General features: G+C 37.9%; 1 protein-coding gene across 1 annotated transcript in view; it reads left to right on the forward strand.

Moving 5' to 3' along the window:
- Positions 1-16,738, forward strand: part of ACER3 (alkaline ceramidase 3) — a 54,508-nt gene extending 37,770 nt beyond the window's left edge. Inside the window, exons 7-11 of the mRNA XM_018085605.2 lie at positions 6,653-6,711; positions 10,012-10,113; positions 12,576-12,680; positions 14,346-14,391; positions 14,891-16,738. Of these exons, the coding sequence (XP_017941094.1) occupies positions 6,653-6,711; positions 10,012-10,113; positions 12,576-12,680; positions 14,346-14,391; positions 14,891-14,944 (366 nt within the window). The 3' untranslated portion in view covers positions 14,945-16,738. The remainder of the gene's footprint in view (positions 1-6,652; positions 6,712-10,011; positions 10,114-12,575; positions 12,681-14,345; positions 14,392-14,890) is intronic.
- Positions 16,739-18,309: the final 1,571 nt, after the last annotated feature.

Below are 18,309 nucleotides of genomic sequence, written 5' to 3' on the forward strand. Positions count from 1 at the left end.
TATGTAGCAACCAGGATCCAAGCCTCAGTTTACCGCAAATTACTTTCTACTTGTCTTCCCAACTTAGGCTCATAAGTTGCTGACTGCCAGCAAGGCACAATGGTGATTTCAGTTTGTTATCCATGGCACATGGCAACATAGACCAATTTCTTTTTCTCCATCCACATATTGGAGATCTTTAAGGGTCTTAGTGCTTAAACCATGTGAGTGATGAGATGCATGTTTTGGGCAGTTGGAGGCAGCACATCATTAGAAGGAAGTAAATATCTTCCTGCCTGACAACTGAACTAGCTTTTTTTTCGACCTCATCAATTAAATGAAAGGTACCCTTGGCCTTTACCAGTGTATATTGTCTTGTTTATGTTCAAATTGCTCAGGCTAGAGCACTATTATTACCTAATTTTCAAGGTGCTAAACAACCCTACATCGCAGTTGCCTAGTTGTTTTTAAGCCAGCATCATTGTCACAGGAAACAACTGTACCTCTCCCCTCTTTTCCATCTGGCACACAAATTTACTCTCTGATGGCAATTTGACTTGAGGTTCAGGTTCAAATCAACAACTAATTCTCCTCGGAATTAGTTTTAAATCAGATTAGTTGTTCATCCCTGTTTACCACATGTAGATTAGTGCTTATACAAGAAGAGGGGTTGGGGAGGACCAGCTGCTAGTATAGAGTGATCCACAGACTCACAAATATAAGACAGCCCTGGAAGCAGACAAAATTACCTTGACAGTTAAACTTTTCAAGTCAAGTCTTACAGTAAGTAGCCTTCTTTCTAATATGATGAGGTCTAGAAAGCTGTCACCTACAAAGCATTGTCTTCCATCCTAATTTGTTTGCTTGCTGCATATCGTATGCTGACTATGCGTTTGCACTTGTAGCAGTGAAAAACCTCATTCAGCTACTGAGCCAAGTTACATGAATAATAAAATAGATCTGAAAACCTATTTTATTTGCATAGTCATCTGCTGCAAGAGTTTGAAGCAAATTTTTGCAAACAGATAATTAAAAGGTAAATGGAAAAGCAGATTAAATAGCTGTTTCTTCTACATTAGGAAATGCGATGAAAAAATAGACATTTCAGAATGCAGTCGTGGTGTCCCATGAGAAACTAAGCAAGGTGGAGAAGTAGATTATTATGAGAATTGCGAATAGGGTAAGGGAGTGACTAGTGAAAAATAATTAAAGGAGATGATGAAAAGCCTGGATTTTCTTAGGATAAGTAGTGGGACTGTTTTGGGAGTTTTTTTTTAACAACCCATAGCAGGAAAAAGAGTAGTGTACTGATGGTATTTGTGATGATACAAAGTTCAGAGGCGTCACTGAGTACAGGGGAGGAGATGAAGAGATAACTGGGAGACTTGAGGACTAGGATGACAACTGGTTCAAAATTGGAGATGCACTGTTGGACAAATACCAACCATACTTGTTCTAAACTGCTCAACAGATTACCAAAGGAGGAGAGGGAGTGCCTGGATGTTTACTGATCACAGCACAATAACATGAACAGTGAATTTTTTTACTTTTGATAGAAGTAAAATACAAGTATTAGATTTACCAATTAAGGTGACTGAGTAAGAGAGAGAGACTAAAGCAGGAAAAGGTACTTCATTTGCCTTGATAAAAAAATTAGTAACATTTTTCTCTATGGGTGTTTTAAATACACAAGTACTAAGAAAAAAGTGAAATCACAATGAAATATGTCTGTAGAAGTACATAGGGGAGATTGAAACTGCGTGAAGAATATGTTATATCAGGACACAACTTGTTCAGACTTACAGGACTCCCCATTCTGGGGAATCTGTGTGTACCCACTCAATGTCTTCCAGCTCTCCAGAGTCCTTCTGGCTGCTAAGGCAACAGTTAGTTGTAGGCTTGTGGCTAAATATATTGTACCTTTTAAGGGAATGTGTTCTTACTTTCTGTGTGTTCAGGTTGCCAAGCATCTGATAAAAATGACCTTTTCAGGCATGTCTTCACCACAGAGCTTTTTCTGTTTTGTTGTTGTCCTGTTGAAGACCACATATAAAACTGACTTGAGTGATATTTCACTGTTACACAGACCATTTGCGGATGTCTTCCAGAAAGCGAGTACCTCTTTCATTCTGGCTAGTGCTTTTACCTGTGCAGTAGCTTAGGGAATGAGGAAGGATATTCCAACTCTCCAAAGGTTCAGTTCTGCAAGTCATTGAAGGGGAAGCTTGGTTCACTGTGACAGGCAGTGTCCCAGAAGCTCTACAGCAGTGTCTTCTGACTTGTGTGTCATTTTGCCATCATGTTCATGCATCTGAGTAGTAGAGGAAAGAGAGACTCTTTTATATGGATCCGAATCATGGGTCATCTACCGCCACCACCTGTGACTCCTAGAATGCTTCCATCAACGCTGTCTCCATACAATCCTAAACATCCACTGGTGAGATTATGTGACTAATACATCTGTTCTAGAACAAGCAGCAATCACAAATATTGAGGCCATGTTGCTGAGAACTCAGCTGCGCCGGGCAGGGCACGTCTCAAGGATGAAGGACCACCGCCTCCCTAAGATCCTGCTTTGTGGTGAACTTGCCACCGGCTGCCACAAGAGAGGAGCCCCGAAGAGAAGATACAAGGACGCCCTGAAGCAACATCTCAGCCTTGGCCATATTGATCAACATAACTGGTCTATTCTGGCCTCAAATCAGGAGACCTAGAGACACACCATCTATAACACTGCTGATGCTTTTGAGAACACACACAGGATCACTCTTGAGGGGAAAAGACAACGCAGAAAGAGTCGTGTCTTGCAGAATATACCACCTAAGGAGTCTTTCTGCTGTGCCTTTTGCAACTGGTCTTGTCTATGTCGTATTGGCCTTTTTAGCCACCAGCACACTTGTAACAAATGTGGGTAGAGCCCTCCCCAAATCTTCATTCACGAAGCCTAGCCATGATGATGATCATGCATCTGAACAGGGCCCAAACAAGTGAATCTGAATTAGTTCATTCAACACCTGTCAAGGCAGCATGTAACTGTGCTGAGTTACTCAATGTTTCAGCATTATCTTGGGCATGGTCCTTCTTTTTCTCTTGGCTCAAATTTCTTTTCCAGAAATCCAAAAACATGTAGAAGTCTTTGTTGCAAATTCCAAATACAGTTTCCGAGTTCAAGTACTTAGGCTAACTATCTTTTGATAGCTGGTTGGTGTATTAATAGATAAGTAGTGGTTGCCAAGAACCTAGAATCTCTCAGTGCTGTTCCCAATGTGTATACTAATATTTGAGGCTGATAAATCGAATTTATTAACCAAGGATGGGCAGAAGGCCAGGAGCAGAGGAAACAGAGAAATGGAAATAGCAGGCTATTTCTGCTTTCTGTACTAGAAGGGTAGATGAAGAACCAGTTTTGTGTGCTCCCCGCTCTCAGTGTGGAGTACCAACTTTGCTTCTGACTTCCATAAGTGAATCTATATGATTTGCTTAACTGCCTCCACATCAAAAGTGCTGCCAGACATAGAGCCCTGAAGTGCCTACTTCCCATTTGTGAATTAGAAGGATGTTCTTCATGTTTGGCCTTCTTTTCAGGTAATCCAAACTTTGGGTTTTTCCCCAACTGCAAAGATACGGGCTTCAAAGCTGAAATATGTGCAGGTTTATTTGCATCAGAAACAGCAAAGAAGGAACTGTCTAGTGATAACAAAAGGTGGTAAGATTCCGCTGTTTCCTTTTGTTTCAATTGCAGTACAAGAATGTTCTTTGGCTTACAGTTTAAAGACACTGTGAGATAAAAGAGCAGAAAACTTGCTTGGGTTTTCATCTGTCACTTAAGTGATGTGTTAGTTAAAGAAGAAGAACAAAGGGAGCTAAAGGAATGGAAAAATTTGAGTTAACTTGATTAAGGTAGATTTTTTTTTTTTTTTAATATTCTACTTTATCCTTCTTTGGGTGGATGGATTATACCTAACAAATTTTTACCATGATGAAAATAGTAAATCCATAGTTGGTAAAGGAGATAAAGTAAGCACTGCTCCCTGGAGTACAAACTGAACTATGCAGCTTGGTGTATAGCTGTCTAGTAAGAAAGAGCTGTAGCAAAACGTGCAGCTACAGTCTCTGCATATCACAGCAACACCCTCTCAGTGCTCACCTCCAGCGTGGAGGATTGGAGCGTGCAGAGCAGAACAGTTTGTTGTTCCAGTCTTTCACAGGCTTTTAAACACAAATGTGTTTTACTGCTAACAACCTGGTTGGGTGGGGGAGCGGAAAAGACAAGAAATTGAACTGTCAGCTGTGGGCATATTTTTCGTCAGTCACTGCTAAGTTCTTTTTATTTTTTTTTCCCTTCCTCCCTCCATTAAGACTGTCCTCTTCTGCAAGCCATTAAGCAGTTCAGTAGGAAATACCAAGCCGGAAGCTCTACAAAGAAAGCTTTTCTTAGCTTTTCCTCTTTCCCACTTTTAGCAACTGCTAAAAAAATAGTATTTTACCTGGACTTTGGGCTGCCTGTAAGATCTGTTTCTCTGGGCATAGTCTGACACTGTTTAACTCCTTGTACAAAGAATCCAAGAGCAATTTGGGTACAAGCATAAAGGGGGTCACACTCCTAATGTGTATGACAGAAATTTCTCTTCATGGATAGATTTTTCCCATATGTCTGCTGCAGAGGAGTGTTTTAGCAATGAAAATTGTAAGAAGGAGGAGATCAGCAAAGAAAGGGCATCAAACTGTAATCTGGATTCTAGGGGAGCCTTTCTACAACTACCACGTTCCTATGTGCCATCCCTCTCTTAGCATAAATTACTGGATTTGATTAGAAAAAAAAGAAACAGGCTGTTTTACATGAGGCTGGTAAAGTAAATGTTGTTAACGTTTTACATTTAGTCTGTATTTGTTATATGGTGGGGTCTTTTTAGGCCAAATTTCAGCAATGAAGAATTGTACCAGCATGCAGCACCTAGCTCACCTGAGCACTCTCCTTTCTACCTTTAGCTTGGGACTGATAGGCACTTGATACTTGGGCTGTGTCTAGCAGGTTTTGTTGGTTTTCTTTATTTCCTGATTTATGTGCTGTACCCCAACAAGGGGACTGGAATTAACAGTTTTGTATAAAGTACGAGCCAGAACCAATTAGCCCACAGAGCAGAACACACAGTAATAGTAATTTATTTACTGAAGTTCTTCAGTCTCACTCTGAATGCATATGAAGAGCTACTGTACTGAATAACTTTGAATAGTCAATATTGGAGCTTACTTTTACCTGTTGTCAAACGTAAGGGCTCTGTTGTCTGTCTTGTTTGATAGATATGCACATATGCACATATGGTGTGTACTACTAACCTCATCCTTAAAGCTAAAAGGAGTTGGCAAATTTGCCTTTATAGACTCTTGAATACTTCACTTTGCAGTATTACAGCTACCTATTTTATGTCAGATGACTAGATGCGTGCATATGCTTACAGGATAGTAGTATCTGACTGCCCCAGTAACAGCAAAGAGCCAGTCCTTGTCTCGAAGGCAACATAGTTTAAAAGAAGAAAGGGTGTCAGGAGGTCAGTAAAACATGGTAAGGACACTGGTTTGTAGACACATTTCTGTGAGGTTTAGTGGCTTTTCAAAATAGACAGCAAAGCTTTGTCATTTTTGTCTTTCATGCAGCATTAGATAGGAGTTAACCTTTCCCATTTTGCTCCTAGTTAAGTCAGGGAACAAGTAAGAAAAAAACAGCGAGGGGCTTGTGGGCCACTGGAGAGAGGCAAAGAGCAAGGCACAGCTGCTTGGAACAAATGGCCTTTTGGCAGGAGGAAAACAGTGTTCAGAATAAAAAGTATAGAGAGTAATTGAATGTCATTAGTGTCTAAAAATCCTGCCTGCTGCACTGGCTTCTGCATCAATTCCTAGGCATGACTGACCACATTTTTCCTTTCCTTTAGTATTTACATCTTGGACATGGTGTTACATGGATCCTAAGTTTGTGAATAAAAACCAGTGATTTAAAGATCACAAGGCAGAAAATAAATGATTACTTTGACTTTTTATATATGTCAGGCAATTACATGCAAGTTCATCAAGCCTGCAGTGAGCCAGATTTTCCTCATTGATCTTCAGAGCATACAGCCTTCCCACTATATAATTAAATTGAATCCCAACAATCTGCAATAGTTGTTTGAAATGCTTCCTGGAAAGTTTCTTCTATATTGATGTTCAGTGTGGGCATACTGCGAAGTCTGTTCAGGTGTTTGCTTTCAGGAAAAAATATTATTAGATATCAGTGAAAGAAGTACAGCTTTCAAAAGTGATTTTAGCTGATGCTTACAGAATCCTGAGCTAAAATGCAGAGACAAAGAGATGACAGGAGTCAGTTACCATTTTTGATTTCAGGATGGTTTACGAGTGCCATCTAGTGTTTGCTTTCAGATTCAAAACAGTGAAACCGGTTTTACACAACTGACTTTTCCTGTTATTGCATAAAGGCTGTGGTTTAGAATCATACTTTTATTTGAAACTTTAATGGAAGGCTTTCTTGAGAGAAAGTTAGAAGGAATGCTGTTTTCTTGAGACTAAGAAATCAAAAAAACAATAGAGGCTTCAAATTTTTTTTACTGCTGTAGTGTTTTATAGGGTCTCTCGAATCAAACTGCTGAATTTTATCTCTGTTTTTTCTTTTTTTCCCCAGGTCATGTATGGAACGCTAGTTTCTATTATAGTTCTACGATCCGTTTATATAGTATTATGGTAAGTAACTATTGAATTCAATATTATAACATGACATTTGCATCTTTTTTTTGGTGGGCTTGACGTAAGAAATTGGCAGTGTCAGAATTTCTTTGACTAGGTACGTAATGCTAGCTCATGGGCTCTGCTTGGTTCATAGGGAATGGCTCAACACCTTACACTTTTTGAAGCCACTGGGATAACAATAAACTAAACTGAGATTTCTTCATTTACGATCAGTGTTCACTGCCATGTGTCCTGCTGGTGGCTTCAGCTGTTAGTCTGGGACTTCAAGGGGAATGGAGTTTTTGTCTTCATATTGCTGGGTAATGCAAAATCTATTGCTAGTGTTCAAAATAATGATGATACCTGGAGAGTGGTAAGAGTAAGACTGCAGAGCAGAACCATCACTTAGTAATTTCCATTCTTCTTCTTCTTCCCTGCTCTAGTATTTAAAATTCAAATATAAAAGATGTAAAATGATAGTTTTTCTTACAGTTTCGGCTGGGTAAAGTTAGGTATATGTTATGGAAATTGAAATAAAAACTGTAACAAACAAAAGGTATTAGAAGTGTTAGGAGACATGAGAAGCATTAGAATCATCAGGGCACAGATTTGGTAGGTAAAAGGGAAGAAATTAGAATTGAATGAGTATTGTAGTAAACACATACTTTTAGCTCTCAGGAACTCAGTTGGGCGTCCATTTCTGTCTATGCCATGTGAATTGTTGGTGTTCTTGTGTATTTGGGGACTGCTCCTGAAAATTGCTTATTTCTTTCTACTGTCATCATTCGAAGTGTGCTTTTTGTTAAACTTTGTTTCGAGTTGCACACATATCTGTTCAGGAGCACAAGGAAAAATTTCACAAAAGGTGTGAATTTGAAGTTTCATAGCATCATTAAATATCCTGAATTGGAAGGGACCCACAAGGATCAAGTACATGCACTGAATCACCTTCCAATTGCAATTTCAGTTCATGTGGTTTGGCTTTCCTCAAGAAATTCTGACAGACCAAGTGAAAATGTTCACAGAGTTTTATTAAGCAAAAATAACAAGCTAATAGTGTGTTGCAGCTTTAGAAACAACCATCAATTTAAAGGCACTTTTCAAACCCATGAACTGGGTTTAAAGATCTGAAGTGATATTACATTAATTCACTTCCAGGGGGAACTAAATTGAATCAAGTTCAAGTCATTTTAATTTTGTTCTTATTCAAGGATTTAGCACAGTTCTAGTCGCTTAGATTAAATTTCTTTCTGTCTGTATAGACAAACTCTTGGGCCTGCTATTTGTTGAGTTCTGCAAATTACACACAGCTGTGCATTCCCATTGTTTCTGATATATATCTTAGTCTTCTGTCTTTATCAATAACATCACCATTCTCTCGTGCAGAGTATAATTCATTGTTTTCCTCCAGCAAAGTCTGTCTCTGAAGTTTCACCTACTTTTTGCTTTAGTTTTAGGGGTTTGGAGTGTATATTCTTAATTAGCTTGATCACTTCATTGCAACAGGGCCCTACAATGACTTACTTCCCCCCTTTGGTTATATTATGCAAACTGCTTAGAAAGTTGGGATGGGGAGAGAAGTAGGTTTAAACTACTTCTAAATTTTTACTAAACTACTGCTAATTTTGAATTAGTTCTGCTAGAGAAGCTGTGCCAGCCTGAAGGTACCCTTTCTTTTCTCTAAAATTCATCTCCAAACACTTTTGGATTTACTTTCTCTGCATTGCTAAAACATATTCCTGTATTTCCATCAGTAAAGCTAGCACTTGTCCAAACCTGTTTCAGTTTAAATATTGACCCTGATTTCTGTTTATTTTGTTTTTTACTTCACTTCCTATCATATTTCTTAGTGTGGGGCTTAAAGTCACTCTAACTTTAGAGAGAAAATCCCAAATAACAGCATGTTATTCCTTCCAGGCTACTATTGCATCCTGTCCTCATTATTTGTTCCTTGTCCTGCCTGTTTTCCCCCACACTTTTAATCTCTTTCTTGGTCTGCTTCCTTGACAACATGACAACTGGGCAAATGTTATGTTATTCTCTGTTCACAAAGCATGTTCCCTATTAATAAATGATGCCAGTCTCTTTCTCATTCCTTCACAAAACACCAGCATTTATTCCCTGAACAATTCTGTCTATAATTACCTACTTACCAGCATGTCTAACATACTATTTAGTGCTCCTTAATGTCTTGGTCTTGCTTATATCCCTGGAGCACTGAGTTGGGAATATTACAATGTAGTTTCTGCCGTGTACTGCATGATACTCCACACATTTATTAGATAAACAAGTAATAGTTTTGATAGTTTATATTAGCAGTGCATTTGTTAACATATACAGCTTGTATCTGGTTAGCTTGCCCTGTGGAAGAAGCTCTACCTGCTATGTTTTGCACGTTTTTGTTCCCAGTGCTCACAGCTCTGAAACATGTGCTGTGTGTAGCACACACAGTGGAGGGAAAAGCAGCTCAGGAATGTTTAACCCAGAATTTCAACCGTGCATTCATAACACTTAAAAATAACTTGAACAGTATTTCATGGCAGCCTTTTAGGGTTGGATTTGGCTTTGCTTTTGGACTTGACTTATTAGTGGGAAAGGAGCCTTCCATGTAGCAAGTTTACAATTCCATGGTCCAACCTGAATGTAGATAGGGAAACTAAGTTTATTGACGATGCACTTCTTTGCATCTGATTCTTCAGTGTGTTTCCCATATCTTAAACAGGATTTTTTTCTCCCAAAATTAAATTGATTTTTTTCTATCTCCAGCAGCACTTAAAATACACATAAGGTTACTGTTTTCTAATACCATTCATTTGGTTAGTTGTTGGTCATGGTGGTCTGTGTTCACAAAAGTAATTTTGTAACACTGTATTTAAACAAGTTCCCTGGTATAGGGATATCTATTCGAAAAGAGCCTCTTCTTTCGAGAGAGTCCTAATTTGTAACATGGTTTCTTGGTTTTTTTGGGGTTTTTTTTAATGAAAGATTATACGTGGGACTGAAGAATTAGTGCCTTTTAGCCAATGTCAGTTTTCTCACTTCCTTGTTTCATTAGGAGAGTACGGTATTTAGGGAAACAATTAGATATATAGAAGTGAAACATTTAAAAGAACTGTCTCAGAGAATGTGAAGTCAGGAGAGAGGAGCAGTAAAATAAAATATTTAAATAGATTAAATTTAAAGTTAATATTTTTTCTTTTGGGGAAAAAAACAAATTGATAAAGCATTTTTTTAATATGTAATAGTATTTGTGTATGTTACACACTGCCTTTAAAGCATTCTGAACTAAACTTTGCATTATTTCTCTCTCTCTAGGGTATACCCATGGCTTAGAGGTCTAGGCTATACATCTTTAACTGTATTTTTAATGGGATTTTTTCTCTGGAATGTGGACAACATTTTCTGTGATAAATTGAGGTGAGTTTTTTTCGCTTTGTCTGGATAACTCTAAATAGTCTTTTAGTATAAAGATTTGATTGTTTCTGTGGTGTATATTCAAATCCATCTCATGTTACATATGGTATGCTGCCTACAAAACATCCATGAGGGTTTTATCCAGTTTGCTCATAACTAGATTCAGCACTTAACAAATTTTTTTTTAGTTTAATGTTTTTTATCCATTAATAAATTTATTTTTTACATATATCTCTAACTTGAAATTAAATTGAGAGAAGTTATGTCACTGAAGTAATTTGGAGGATCTCTAGCTTATTAAACCCTGCTATTTACACTTAATTTCATCTGAATGTGTTTTTATCTTGCTGGTTTGTTGATTTGGTTTTTTGGGTTTTTTTGATTTCTGCTCTTGCCATTTTACAGCAAAATATCAAAAACAGTAGTTCTGCACATTACAGAAATACCAATTTCAATATATATGTTACCAATAAACATAAAAGAAATACCTATTACAGTATATATGTTACCAATAGACAACACCCAGTTGTGATGCATGTGTTCTGCCAGAAACTGGAGGAGATGGAAAGGTTGATTCCAGCATCCTGAAAAATACAGTCTTGGCAATTTGAAACACTGTTATGCCACTGAATCTGTGGTGTACAGAATTGTCCCAGTAGGTTGCTTTGTCAGGGCCAAATAATAGTGTGCTGTAAAGGAGTCTGAATTTTCCATCTGTCCCTTTTGGCTCTGTAGTTCCTGCACTAGGTTAGGCCAACTGAAAGTTAACTCCAACAGAGTATTCTTGAAGCTTTTTTTAAAAAAAAATTAATATAATATATGGTGTCTCATCCCTAGAAGCACTTGATACAGATGGGATAGAAAAGTTATTTGCCAACACAAGTGGTAGGGTATGCAGTTACTTTGCAAATATTGGCATCAGGGTTGATTTTTGCAGCTGCCTCACCTCACTGGTGAGATTGTAACCCCTGATTCACCAAGCTTGCTGAGCTGCTGTGGGTCCATGGGTCTTTTGAGCTGGTTCCTAGGCCCAAAAATTACCCCAGCTGCTGAGGCACTTTTTTCCATCTTCATTTTGTAAAGGGAAAAATGCTAGTGTACTTCCTGTGATACTTGTTTGGTTACGGTGCTGAAAAAAAAAACAAACTTGTTTACTAGCTTTAATCAGACATCTGCAGAGCCTTGGATTTCTATCAATGGCATTATAATTTGAACCTTTGGAGAAAATGCATTTCAATGCCTTGAAATCTTTTAGTCTCTAAAGCTCTAACTTGTGAATCATCCACCTACCTGCTCTGGTTTTCAAGTTCAAAATTGGGGTTTGGTTCAGGTTTTATTTTTCCATATTTCATTAAATCTGCAGTTTATTTTTAAAATTTTTGTAAAAAATCAAAATAACAAAATCTATAGCACTCAGTTTCCCTGGCTGGAACCATGCACTTTTGAATATGGGCTTTGAAATTTCCTGCCATCCAAAGGCTCAGAGGTTGTGCCAGGCTGACAGCACATCGAGTGTGTTCCACTGTGTCATTGCTGGGCTGGTTGAATTGAAGCTCTGTGCTAATATTTGTGACTAAGCAGCTCTGAAAACTAAGCAATAGCTCAGGATTTAGTCAGTGGGACTAAGTACTATAACTTCAAGCAGTAAGTAAGAAGCTACAGATTTTTCTTCCTTAACATATGCAATTGTTTTCCCTTTTTTGTTTTGACTGAATGTGAAATGAAAGTGAAAAAAGACAAGCAGGTGCAAACATTTGCTCCACCATCAACCAAAATAGGCAATATCTGCAGAAGCTTAGTGAGCAGGAGAAATCAGAGCAATGTAACTCCTTCCCTTTATTTCTCTACCTCCACCCCTTAACCCCTTTCCAAGTAACTCGCATCCCATAACTGCAAAATACAAAGCATCTTGGCAGAGTATTTCAGACCTCCTACTTTCATTGTTTCCTCACTAAACACCCATTTTGTCCCTGATTTAGAGTCCAACAGAGAAAGGCAAGTTAAGGTCCCGTGGACTGGGAGAATAGGTGGTGTGATTACCACATGTAAAGTGCTGATGTCTGATAGATCCCATTTCCTCTCTCGACCTTAAACTCTGTTTTTCATCCTATGGACAGAGTTCACAGAGTTTTGATGAGGAGGATGGTAGAATTCATTTGGGCCTGTGAGATGCTGTAAATATATCCCCTGAAATTTGAGTCCAGACATATCTGATCACTCATTTTATGAGGAAGTGTGTGCTTTCTTTAAATGTGTAAGAAAGTCAGTATGCCAATATCTTTCTGTACTGGCAGTATAACTGCTGCTCCTCATCTGCTGAATGACTGATCATGTGAAGCCTTAACCATCAAGCACATGCCTGAGATATGGAAACAATAATGTGTGATCCGACAGCCAAGCATTGTGGTTTGAGATTCCTTAGCTTGGAAAAAAATATCCCATTGTGTGGAGCTTCTTTCTTTCAGAGCACTACGAGAGAAGATGCCTCCTGTGATGGGAGCTGTGACACAGTTTCATGCATGGTGGCATATTCTCACAGGCCTGGGTTCTTACCTTCATATCCTGCTAAGGTAGGAAATGTTTTCTAAACTGGATGTCCATAAAGAGATCTTAGGAGTTTTCCCAGGCTCAGATGTACTTCAGAATGTTTTATCATCCAGAAGTGCAGGAAAATGGCTTATTACACCGGTGCAAGGTTTCCTTTCCTCTTTGTAACTGATCTAAAAACTCTCTACAATTATTTTATATTCTTCAAAATGTAATCACTAATCTTTAAATAGTCATGGTTCTTCAAGAAAATGTAATTCAGAAACGGGAGCCCTTTGGCAGTTAAACTGGAAAACTATTTGACAGTATATTAATTTCAGAATAAAAGCCATTAATACCTGTCTGTTCTTGACCAGCAATCCTAAAGTACTTTAACATGTTTAAATTTCAGAGCACAACTAATCTTTTTGATAGGCACTGTCACTCCTAAAAACTAGCAGGCATCATGCAGTAGTGCAGAAGGGTGATGGCTGAAGTAGTTGTAGTAAAGCTATTCCCAGAAGGGCAGGATATTAGTTTCAGGAGAAGATTTAAACCAGAATGTAAGTTAGCAAATCTGGAGCCAGAAGATGTTTGTCTCGTTTTTACTGTATGCCACCATCTAGTGGAATCAGGGACCGGAATAGAATTTAAGCTGAAGTCTGTGAAGAATTTCTGCAGTTTGTTCATCTTATAATGAAATAATATTTTACCACTTAGCCATAACTTAAGAATGTCTCTTTTACAGATACAGTCTATGTAGTTCAGGAAACCTGATTACATATCCATTTTCCTACACCTACCATGGTTTTCTTCTTTTTGGTCAGATGTTAAAATACCTAGTAAAAGGAAAATGCAAGGAAAATAAGTACAGTTCCAACAGCTGATCTGTTAGCTTTTGTTTTATATTTATGCATGTACATATATGCACACATATGTACAAGTATTTATGTATCTATACATGTGTAGATGTATATATATGTATATATGTACCTTTATTATGTATATGTTAAAAAATATTTCAAGGTATATTGAAAACAGTTACTCCATTTTGGCTGACACGTTGTCTGCTACCCTAAAGATAATATTTTTAAGAAAATTCTGTACAGGAATCAAGCATAGGCAAGGTTTTTTCCAACATGCAGCACATAAATAATTTGGGTTTGCATCCTCTATCCCTTGGGGAATGTGCAGATGCCTGATTCGTCTGTCTTACCCCAGTGGACTGTAAGCTTTCACTGAAATAGTTTCCTGAGTATTTTCTTAGCCACACGGTGGCATCATCTATATCCCCTTTAAAAAAGTGAGATCATACACAGGAGAAGATTTACTAAGGGGAGAAAGTGTCTAAGAACAAAAATGAGAGAAAGAATCAAGTTATGCTCTTTTCCCCTCTACTACATCTGCTATATTTCATCCTTCTAAAATGACCAACTCTAGTTCCAGTTTGGTTTTTACCCCTCTGGGTTTCTTTCTTTCTCCCCACATAGGTGATAGGGTAAATTAATTTGCTGATCAGAACCTAGTACAGAGGGATTTACTGTAAGTTAATGTCTCCTGTTTTGAATAAATCTAGGCAGAGTGGGTAGCCCTGCAATTACAGAAACCATTCCTTTCTAGTTGGAAAATAAAACTGGGATTAATACATCATTATTTTATATGCTGTCTTATACATGAAATTTTAAGCATGCTTTTTTCCTTCTCCTCAGTTTATACACAAGGACACTTTTCTTGAAACACAGACCAAAGGTGAAGGTAAGCAAGAATTATTTTGTGTTCATTAATGTGCATTTGGATATCTTGTGCTTTGAACTTGTGTTGGGGATCAATAATTATGCTGTTAGGGTAGTGGTTTTGACTTCTACTCACATCCCAGGAAATGCGGTGGAAATTTTCAGAGAATCACAGAATGGTTTGTATTGAAAGGCACCTTAATGATCATCTAATTTCACCCTCTCTGCTGTGGGCTGGGACATCTTCCACTACACCAGGTTACTCAGAGCTCCATCCTGGCCATGAACACTTCCAGGGATGGAGCATCCACAGCTTCTTTGGGCAACCTGTTTCATTGCCACACTACCCTCACAGGGAAGAATTTCTTCCTAATATCAAATCTGTATCTACAGTTTTTCATTTTGGAGCCATTACCCCTTTGTCCTTTTCATTACATTAAGTTTAATAGTGTTTGCTTTTTAATCCAAGAAACATAATATTCAAAGGAATCTTTCCCCTCTTCCTATTTTTCTTTTAACAGTTTGTTTTTGGAATATGGCCTGTTCTTCTTGTGGAGCCACCCAAGAAGCTTTGACTGAGCCCTGGGCAGTCGCATGAGATCACCTAGCCTGGCTGAATAAAGCATTTCAACAGTTACTATGGCTGAAGTGTCAAAATTGTGGATCAATCCAAGTACTATTGCTATAAAAGGACTTCTCTGTATTACTGGGCCAGTTGGCCGGAACAGAGCAAAGAGTTGGCACACTAGGGAAATAGAGTTTAGTACAGCTTTATTCTAAGTTGTTAAAACAAAGATTAAGACACAATATTTTTATGTATATATTGTATAGCTGATGATATTTCGTGCTGGTCACAGAAATCTAACCATTTTCGAAGTGGATCACATACGTTTTTTCATTCAGTTTTTGTTCTTTCTGTGGTTTAAACTAATATTAATAACTGAATGACAAAACTAGGCCATTGATGACCAAGCTAAGCATTTGTGTGGCCTATAGTGAACTGAATGCTTAATCTGAACTACTTTAATCTTGCACTTTTATACAATTAATGAAGTATGTAATGGTTGATTTAGGGCTTTATTCTATCTTGCTTTTCCACAGCCTCTTTACAATTTATATTTTAAGCAAAATGGTTGTGATACCTGTGCCATTTAGTTCATTTTGTACCAAGCTTCTATTTTCTCTTTAGTCCGACTGAGAGGTTCATCATGGAGGATGTTCCAGGGTGTGACCAGCTGAAGACACTGAAATGGTGAAGCCTTATAGGGGTTCTTTTTTGTGTCTGGAAACTGAATTCCTAATTTGTTTGACCAGTGATTCATCAGGAAACTGTAGAGTGACCGTAGAAACATAAGAAACGCTCTTTTTTATTTTTTTATGATTATTACTTACATACCTCTTTTTCTATCTCTGCTTTTTACTTCCCATTTTCCATTCATACAGACTGACAAACACCTTAGAGGCGTGCTAGTTCAGCTCTGAATTCATCTTCCCTATATTTTACAAGTCTTAAATACTGGTCTGACTTTCAGAAGCATCTTCTTATTCAGAAATGTTGAAGAAGGAGTAAAGAACAAGATTGAGGTTGAGGATACCCCAAATATAAGTGGCAGCACTTGGCTTGCTCTTAATCTGTCTGTCACATGGTTACTCTGTGGAAAGTTGACCACCTTTCTAAAACCAAACTTTAGGGATTAATGGGGGGGACAAACCCTCTGTTTCCTGCAATTTTTATTTACCCAGCTGGTGAAAGTTAAGAAGTAAATGTAAAGAAAACATTAAACTAACACAGTTTTTCAAAATATACCTCATATGAAGGCTGTGATTTTGATTGTCTTGGTTTTGGGGCAACTAACATAGTCTGTGCCTACTTGCTGCCGTGCTATGCAATTTTTGTCTGCTTTCGATGCTCTGAAGGATTTAAAAAAGGGAAATGCTCGGACTGATGGGAAATCCCATTCTGTATTGGTTTGAAATGTGCCCACAGCAGCAAGGCACGGTAATGTAGCTGTAAAGCTGTCTCCCAGATCTCAAAGTCCTGACTGTCGTACAATCAGCGTGGCTAAAATGGTCTCCTTCCTTTAGTGTCTTTTTCTCTGTTTGCAGTTTATCTGCATCTTTCATATCCATCAGTAACACTCCTACTGATGTGATTCTCCAGATGAAACTGTGGGTTTTGTTATGTGACTGACCCTGGACTCTTGGGATCAAATAGTCCCAGACTTGGGGCTGAGAAAACTCACTTAACCTTGAGTGAGTTCAGTGAGCACTCTCTGACATGCTGATAGCAGTGCATTTCAACTTGTAAACCACTATAAAGGCATCTGAGGGTTAATTTTAGAGCAGATTTGGTGTCAGTAGGCTCCACTTCCATAGTCAAGGTCAGCATCTGTGTTGGGAGATTTGAGCACTTTTCAGACTGAAAAAAAATAGAATAATTAGCATAGAGGTAGGAAAATGCTGTTGTGGATCAAGTGTCTTTAATTATCCAGACAGCATATTTTTTGTAAAGAGATTTGAGAACTGTTTTAAAAATGTAGCTTGAAAATAAGTGCCTGCCTGTTCACCTCCAGGCTCTCTCAAGCATTCTTCTGCACACTGTATCCCATTTTCTTATTTAGTATGTTTGCATGTTTTTGTTAGTTAGGAAAAGAATCCCATAAGAGGAGCAATGCAGCAAAAAGACATATCAACAGTCACTTGTGACATCTGCTAGGCACTGGTACTATTTTTATGAAAATGAACAAAACCTTTATTTTAGTGGCCTTAGTTTTGTTACTGAAGGATCTTAGGGCTCTGTTTAGTTTCCCTGTAATTGCAAGAACCAGAGCATCCTGAAAAGCTACTTTCTTATTGATCAGACATCTCTACAGTGGTATATTTTAAAGAATTTGTTGATTCTCCAGCACATTTGCAACTAGGGAGTGTATGATGGAGGTTTTTTTCAGACTGTGTTGAATTGAATTGTTAGGATTTAGAAAAAAAATGTTGGAAAAGCTCTTATTTTAATTTTACACTGCTGATAGTTTTTCATTCACTTATCATTTGTCATTGATGTTTTTATCTTTAAAAAAATTATGCAAATTGGCTTTTTCCTTCATTCCAAATGACCAAAAACACACACACCTCTTACCACCCTGCCAGCAACCTTTCTTTCAACAGGTTATATTAGACCTTGAAGAATATAATTTACCTGTGTATCCTTCTAAGCATAAATAATCTAAAATCATGGGTGCTTTGGTTTGACTGCCTTACTGATCTTGTGAGTGATATTGAAAATGACAAGCCAGTTTTAACTAAATGTTACTGAAATTCAGACTGCCTTTTCTAGTGCCTGGAAAGACATACATCCTTACTCCTGTAATGTGTTAAATGTCTGTTAAATTGCTTTTTATTTATATCACTTGTATGACAATGCTGATCTTTTTTTTTTCTACAGACCTTAGAGCAGCATATCCCAAACTTTTCTTGCACTACATCTTATAAGGTCACATTTGATACTATTTTTTGAGTAGGATTCAAACAGCAGCTGCGTTAAAGAGAAGTAACATGTAATTTAATATGAATCTTTCAGAATGTGTTGGACGGACTTGATAGCAATGAACTCTTCTATTCTTTAACATCTACGAAGAACCAGGAAATCTGCCATACTTTACAAACTACAGTTTGACACAGATGAGCAGCAAGTAGTTCTGCAGAACATGAGCTGAAAAATTCTTTCTTGGAAATAAGAGGAAAACCTCAAAATTATTCTCGCAGTACAGATCAAAACTATACTTTATTCTGGGAATCTAGATTTTTTGGATACAGCTCAAGACATGCGTTATCCAGAACTGCAGAGAAGACGTGGGGAGGAATCTCACCCATATTCTGAGGGCAGTGTTGTTGGCTAGCAGTATTAGTCATCTCCGGACTTCATCTTAATGCTTTTTGTGTTAGC

Source organism: Manacus vitellinus, unplaced genomic scaffold (assembly GCF_001715985.3).
Source record: "Manacus vitellinus isolate BGI_N305 unplaced genomic scaffold, ASM171598v3 scaffold_83_pilon, whole genome shotgun sequence".
Classification (NCBI taxonomy): Eukaryota; Metazoa; Chordata; class Aves; order Passeriformes; family Pipridae; genus Manacus; species Manacus vitellinus.